Source organism: Lontra canadensis, unplaced genomic scaffold (genome assembly GCF_010015895.1).
Source record: "Lontra canadensis isolate GAN:19392208 unplaced genomic scaffold, GSC_riverotter_1.0 scaffold36, whole genome shotgun sequence".
NCBI lineage: Eukaryota > Metazoa > Chordata > Mammalia > Carnivora > Mustelidae > Lontra > Lontra canadensis.
The window spans coordinates 8,497,429-8,505,602 of record NW_022631030.1 but is presented as its reverse complement, the minus strand read 5'-3'; the positions used below and the strand labels follow the sequence as shown (position 1 = coordinate 8,505,602).

General features: G+C 35.6%; 1 protein-coding gene across 1 annotated transcript; it reads left to right on the top strand.

Moving 5' to 3' along the window:
• The first annotated feature begins 3,962 nt into the window (after positions 1-3,962).
• LOC116874372 (olfactory receptor 8D2-like) lies at positions 3,963-4,886 on the top strand. The gene has a single exon (XM_032869035.1). It carries the CDS (start codon positions 3,963-3,965, stop codon positions 4,884-4,886), a length of 924 nt encoding a protein of 307 aa, XP_032724926.1.
• The last annotated feature ends 3,288 nt before the right edge of the window (positions 4,887-8,174 follow it).

Genomic DNA, 8,174 nt, shown 5'->3' with positions numbered 1-8,174 from the left:
GTCACTGTAAGAACCCTTGGAATCTCCGGACCTCTTTGCTTCTTGAATTACAACCGGTAAAGATTTTTGCTTTTCTGGTTGAAAGAGAGTGCTCTTCTCCGGAAGACCCAGGAACAAATGCTGCTTTTCTCACTGAATACGTTCGTCCACTTTCCCATTCTTGCTCCCTGGGTAAGGATGCCTGCTGCTTTGGGGATCTTTGGAATGGTACAAAGTAAACTCAGAATGTACTTTATAAATACAGGAAATAATAAAAACAATAGTAACTGATACTTACATCATAGCTTAAAATTTTTCAAAGCTCAGTACGGATCTTTCAGTCTTCATAACTACTGTTTTTCATAACTAATTTTTTAATAGAAGAGAGAACAAAGATTCAGAGATGGTAAATAACTTGCTCTAATCACACAGACTCTACACCACATGCTTTTAGCCCATTCTTCTGCCTCCAGATAAGATGCCTTTCTATTTATGTCACCAGAGGATCATAGGGTAAAAGATTTGAAATTGACAAAGATTTCGTTCTGATGAAAGTCATAGAGAGGTTCTGCAACATTTGCTTTAGATAAAGTAATAAACACAGGAATATGTCCTTTCCACAGTGTTTGAATCCCATGAAAAATTAAATTTCATTCTCTATCCAGAAGCTTGAACTTTATGAATTCTCTTTTCTTAACAAAAATATTTACTTTATCAGAGCCCAGAAGGACAGCTACATTCCCAAGAATATTTGAGATTCTGATATTCAGCCAATTTTATTATTGTCTCTTGAATGATGTTAAATTATAGAAAGGAAAGTAACAATGGGATTTCTCCAGTAACTATAACACTGTATTCTGATTCCTACAACAAATTATTTCTGTAGATATTATTAAATGTTATCTTTCTAGTGTGAGAAAATGACAGATTTATATCTGCCCTAGAGAATTCTATTTAAAAAGTAGGAGTATGCAGTAAGATTTACATATCTCTGTTAAATAAAAGAAAAAACTTTATTTTTAAATTTTAAATAGGCACATACTTGTATTTATAATTAGTATATATATATACATATATATATATCCCTAATATATTTATTTGTATTTTAATTCTGCATGTTTTATGGGTAACTTGATGAAGTGTCTGTTGAGTAATATTCTTATATCCATGAACCACCAGGTATTTTCCTTAGATATTCATTCATGCTTCCCAAGGATGGGGGCCAACACTTTTCTATCAACACTATGCTTGTATTATAAAACTTCAAAAACAGTACCATTGTAGGCCACTAACCACAGGGGGGAAGAATTGGGAGGGAAACAAAGTAGTGCCTTTCATTCTCTTTCATTAGGTTTAATAACCTCTCATTTCCAGCTATATCTCACATATGTAAATACCCTATTATCCTTGTCCAACTTTGAATTGCTTCATTTATTGACTTACTCTGATAGGAAATTTAAATATTGCATTTCATGCTTCCTCATCTTTTTCAGCTGATGATATTAAAAATAAATAAATGTTCTTCTGGTGATTTGGAGCAATCATTTTTATGCACAGGAACTATTTTGTGTATGTATCTACGGTTCTTTTTTTAAGATTATTTATGTATTTGAGAGAGAATGAGAGGGAGAGAGGGGAAAAGCAGGAGAGGGATAAGCAGACACCACACTGAGTGTGGAGCCCGATGCAGGGCTTGATCTTACAACCCTGAGATCATAACCTGAGCAGAAACCAAGAATCAGATGCTTAACCAACTGAGCCACCCAGGCACCACATATATCTATGCTTTTAATGTTTGCATTTTCTGGAGTCCTAGATAACTATGCAGTGTGAGGAATGTTTATTTGTTTTGTTTTGTTTTTTACTTTTATTTTTTAAAATAGCTTTCTGGAGACCTCTTTTCTTGCTGTTAAACTGTTTTTCTTGCTATGCTCAGCTTTTTAAAACATATTTCTCACATCTTCCTTCTACTTTTAAATTTGCTGCCTTCATTCTGACCTTATCCATGTTTCCTAAAATTATTTCTTAAGAAAAATAATGATTTAGTACTAAGAAAGTTCCAGAGTGGACTGATAAGTGAGTAAACTTTAGTAAATGGATATTGTAACATTTATATTAATGTCTTCAAGGTGCTTTTACTCATCTTCAGTTTTTTGGCAATATTAAAAAGTTTAAGTCAGTAGATAAGTATCTCCAGATTATTGAGATATTACTGTATATCTGTTGCTTTCCTCTATCTATTGAGCTCCCTTGAAACCTGACCTAATGGTCTTTGTTTACTCTGACACATCAGCAATTTTAGTCTCCAAATCAGCCAGAATACCTCTACAGTCACAGAGAGATAGATTTGTCCTGGTTCTGACTTCTGGACAACCCTCCCTTGTGGTAATAGTTTCAATATTATTTGGGATTATAGAAGAAATTTTAGTCAGTTTATGTGTGAGCCTATTAAAAAAACTATGGTATCCACTAAGTGGATTTCAACCCCAAATGCCCTCCCTCTCTCCAGACTCACTTTCATGGCTTCTGCATGAATAATGAAAACACCAGACATCAGTCGTATTCCCATGGATCGTTGGATAACTTCAGAGCATTTATCTGATGATGGTCAAATCTCATCACCATTGCTAATTGGGCTGCTTAGAGATGCATCCTGGAAACTCTGGCTCTGTTTCTCTTAGGTTATTATCTCATGTGTTCTCAAAGATAATAATAGAATTAAGCCTTTAAATCAACACATATTGAGCAACTTAAGTATGTTGTGGAAGGCAGAGAGAAAAAAATAGACTGCCACAAAGTTTCATAAATTTTTGTTTGTGATCATGGAGAATGATCACATGTTGCATATTTTTCATGCAAAATAAAAAGCAAACTATCACTCTGGAGTTTTTCCTCCATTGATATTTTTTCTTCTTTTTTTTTGGAAATTGGAATTTAAGGTCATATCAAGGTCTAGATACAACATGGATTCTTTCTTGAGTATCATAAACTAAAGGAACATTTTATACAATTCAACATGCCTCAGTGAAAAATTATCACACTTTTCCTCAGATAATAAAAACATAACAAGTAAAGCAGGAAATCCTTTTCCCTGAATCTTCTGCTTGGGCTTTAGGGAAAACTAAGTCAGGGAAGGAGAAATTGTCCTGTTCTGAGCTGTAGCTTTTAGAGAAAGGTCAATGAGAGTTTAGTAATGGACAACAGGGAAGAATTAGGAGGGAAGCTGCACTTTGTTGATTGTTCAGGACCTACACGTGAACGCCAATCTTACTTCTCTGCTGTTTCTTGAACAAGAAAGGTTTAAAATACAGTTTAAGCATAGACTTTAGCCCCACATTTCTGTCAACCTCATCTACATTGAAAGGAATTCCTGGCCCACTGAAGTTTTCTATCCATTGGACAGAGTGGGAGAACCAGGGTCTGAATTGATTAAAGCTGTTTCTATAACTTTGCCTTTTGTATTCATCATCTCTTTATAAAAGCCTTTTACATTTCTGAGTTCTCAGTTTTAGAGAATATTCATTATGTCAACTCCTATAGGTGAGTTGAAAAATTGAAACAGACTATTTTTAGATCACCAGAGCTAGACTCAAAGCCATGTTGGAACCAACACTGAAAGTTCTGTTGATCTATTCCCAGAGAAAGAGGATGAACAATCTTCTTTGAATGATATTAATGAAAAACTAATTAGGTTTTGAAAGTATGTGCTTTCTTTGAAAGTGAGGTAGATAGGGGCTTAAGCCTAGGAGCAAAATGAAAGGCTTCTGACTTAGGAGCATTTGAGAGTGTTAGGTGGAAACAAGGCTCTGGGTTACATTTGTGGTCTTTGTCCTCAACCTTTTAAATCCCTGGAAAGGATCAAGTCATGAGACTGGTGAGGAAAGGAACCAATCAAAACATAGCATGTCATTCTGATTTGGGAATCAGAAAAAAAAACTAATGCACCTATTTTCTCTTATTTCTTTCTACAGATTATATCTTGTATGGCTACTTCCAATCATTCCTCCATGACTGAGTTTATCATTGAAGGGTTAACAAAATGCCCAGAGCTTCAATTACCTCTACTCCTACTATTCCTTGGAGTGTATGTGGTCACAGTGGTGGGGAACCTGGGTATGATTTTCTTAATTGCTATCAGTTCTCAACTTCATTCTCTAATGTATTATTTTCTCAGTCATTTGTCATTCATTGATCTCTGCTACTCCTCTGTCATTACCCCAAAAATGCTGGTGAACTTCGTATCAGAGAAGAATATTATCTCCTTTGTGGCATGCATGACTCAGCTTTATTTCTTCCTTATTTTTATAATTGCAGAAGGCTACCTTCTGACTACCATGGCATATGACCATTATGTAGCCATCTGTAGCCCACAGCTTTACAATATTATCATGTCCCATAAGATCTCCATAATGATGGCTGTGGTATATTCACTGGGGTTGTTTGGGGCTACAGTCCATATTAACCACATATCAGCGTTGTCCTTCTGTGGGTCTCATGGAGTCAGTCATTATTTTTGTGATATTCTCCCCTTGTTGACTCTCTCTTGCTCCAGCACCCACATCAATGAGATACTGTTGTTTATTATTGGAGGAGTTAATACCTTAGCACATACACTGGCTATACTCATCTCTTATGCTTTCATTCTTTTGAGTATTCTCCATATTCGCTCTGCTGAGGGACAGTCCAAAGCCTTTGGTACTTGTAGCTCCCATCTCACAGCTGTGGGTATCTTTTTTGGGTCTATCACATTCATGTATTTCAAACCCCCTTCTAGCAATACTATGGAACAGGATAAGGTGTCCCCAGTGTTCTATACCACAGTGATCCCCATGCTGAATCCCATGATCTACAGCTTGAGGAACAAGGATGTGAAGAATGCACTGAGAAAGTTGGTTGAGGGAAGGTAGTCATGCCGACAAAGGGCATTTTCAGAGGGAGCAAGAGAAAAATGAACCAGATGAAATGTTGTCATAGGCTCCATGTAATTTTTTTCTCTCTTCCAGAGATAAAATTCACCATTATTTATAAAACATGCATTCTATACTTGAGAATGATTGAGACATTTTTAGAGATTACCAAACAATGGAATTTTCTGATAGTCAATCTTTGGAAATTTTATGTTTATTAGAGGAACAAATGTTGGCAGAAGAGGGAGGACCAATCAACATAAATAGAATATCTGAGGATATTAATTATTAATATTAAATTAAATATCAATTTTGAAGGTGCTTAATAACTAGAGAGTGAGTTAGGGGTTGTGTTTGAAGAAGGATGATGTTAATTGATTAAAAATTCCTAGAGGGCAGGAGAAGAGGTGTATTTGTTTATATATTTATTTATTACAGATGAACATAGGGAAAGGGAAAGAAAAATAAAATATGATGAAAACAGAGAGAGACATACCATAAGAAACTTTTAACTATAGAGAACAAACTGAGGGTTACTGGAGGGGCAGGGAGTGGAGAGATAGGATAACTGGGTGATAGGCATTAAGGAGGACAGTTCATGTAATGACTACTGGTGTTATATGCAACTGGTGAGTCACTAAATTCTACCTCTGAAACTAATAGTACACTGTACATTAATTAAACTGAATTTAAACGAAATTATTATAAAAGAGTATACCTAATACAAAGAACTTTTTACCTATATTGACTCTATTGTCATCAAAAATCCTAATTCTCTGCAATTAACCAGTTTCTCCCCTACTCTATTCATTTTTGTAGACATATTGAATCTTATATTATCCGTGTGTATTTTAATCTCACTGAATATATCCATCACTCCAGTTTCCAGATGTTTTTGTGAGTCATGATTTTGTTATCCATTAAATTAACAACTTCACGGTATCTGCAAGTCTGATTCAAACTTCTTTGAGTTTGAAACTTCAGGGCACCCTGGGTGGGTCAGTCTATTAATTGTCTGACTTCAACTCAGGTGATGATCCCAGGACGCTAGGATGAGCAACACATTGAGCCCTAAGTTATAGCACTAAGAAATCTGAAAAATAATTTATTTAAGTCCTGTTACTTTATTGATGAGAAATTGAGTCTCAAAGAGTCTCAATGCCCTCCTCAAAGTAACACAGTTATTTTGATCAAAAGAACATTTTACATACCATGTTCATAGCAACATTATTTACAAGAGCCAAAAGGTGGGAACAACCCAAGTTCCATTGATGAATAAAAGAGTAAACAAAATATGGTATGTACATACAATGGAAAATTACTCAGCCTTAAAAAAATTCTGACACTTGCTACAACTTGGGTGAATCTTGAAGACATTATGCTAAGTGAAATAAGCCAAACACAAGAAGATAAATGTTGTGTGATTTCACTCATATGCAAGTACTTACAGTAATCAAACCCATAGAGTCAGAAAGTAGAAAAGTGGTAACTAGGGGCTGGGGAGAGGGAGGATGTGGAATTATTGTTTAATAAACACAGAGTTTCAGAGGAGGGAGCTGAAAAAGTTCTAGAGATGGATGGGGATGATGATCACATAACAATTTGAATGTACTTAATGCCACAGAACTGTACACCTAAATGGTAAATTTTGTGTCTCATATGTGTGTGTGTGTGTGTGTGTATGTGTGTGTGTATGTTATATCTATGTACATAGATATATAACAGTAAAAAATAAAGGATTGTCTTTAAATTGAATCAATTTAGCCTTAGGAAAACATTTCTTTTTCATTATTCCCCCCCCCACTTTTTTTGGTGAAATAGTAGTGAAGAGCCAGCAACTGATAGCAGGCTTCTGCAAATCATTGACCTAATGTCTCTGTGTTTCAGAAACCCCTTGGGAATGTGAAAATATAAAATAAGAATCTTGGGGAATTTGCTACTCTTGGGAAATATAGCAATGGGGGAGGGGTATAAGAGGATGATATCATTTTTGCTAAGGATTATTATATACTGAACACACCAGTAATCTCTAGGCTCACTAGGTCTTGGGGGACCTGTGTGTGCAGGGGAGTTAAGTATCCCTAATGATATCCCTTATTTGCTTGATAAACCTCAAGTAAGATTTGCATGTCACTTTACCCTCTGGCTTTGAAGACTGGAGACGCTAAGTATGATCTACTTCAAGATCTGGAGTGTTAGTTCTATCAGCTGAATTTTGACTTTTATTTTAAGCCAACCAAATAATTCAAACATTGACATACAAATGTGCACGTTAGGCAACAGAAGAGGCTTTGCTATTACTTGGCTATAGGAAGAATCTGTGCTATAAGCAAAGTAAACAATTCCTAAGAATGTCAATTTCTGTTCAGTACCGGGTAAGTGTCATTAATTGTCATTTCATTTATTTCAATTCTACTCCATCTAATAGAAGGTGGTTGATGATTAGCAGCAACACTAACCATGTGCAGTGTTTCGGCTTTACCAGGAGCACTTGCCACACTATTCTTTCTAGTTGGTTATGTCCTCCATTCTCCTTTTCTGTCCATGTTGCCTTGTCATTTCTTCATGAATTGGGTCACAACCTCCTGCAGAAATTTTATCCAGTCTAAGTTCACCCAACTCTTGTGCAGAGAATGTCACTGGTCTTTCCATATGACTCTGAAGCTTTTGCTTCCCTGAAGTGCTTCCTGTTTATGTATTTATTCATTTTCCTTAACTTCTTATGCACCAGCCTATATAATAAGTCTCTTAGAGTTATGGATGCTAGGGCAGATACAATTGCAAGTAGAGTATTAATTTTGGACAGAATATTAAACATAAATCCCTATCTCCCCTCTATCTTGAAGGAGTATTCTCAGACCAGTAGGAGTTAGAGTAAGAGCCTGTTTGGCCTGCTCAGTTAATGCTCTGTTTCCTCCTGGCTTCAGAAGCACTTGTCAAAGGCTTTACACCCTTTGAGATAAAGAGCCTTCTATGCCCCAACTCCCCCAAAGAATGGCTGAACACTTCCAACCTCTCTCAAACTTTCCAAATCTAGAGACACAAATGTTTTAAAACCTGACCACCCAAAATGCTTAAAAAGTTTTCATCATTCGTACCAAGGTGAAAGATCTAGGATGAAGAAGAAACACACAGTGTTTTTCTTCATACCAAGGCAGTGTATTTTTGTCTCTTCATATTGTATAATGAATATAATGAATATATTTCTTTTTTAAAATTACATTTCAATGGGTGTTCTTATTTTTTAAAATATTTATTTATTTATTTGAGAGAGAGTGTGTACATGAA

Bases quoted from the DNA above. Each gene is read 5' to 3' on its own strand.
- LOC116874372 (XM_032869035.1), top strand. From the start codon at position 3,963: ATGGCTACTTCCAATCATTCCTCCATGACTGAGTTTATCATTGAAGGG.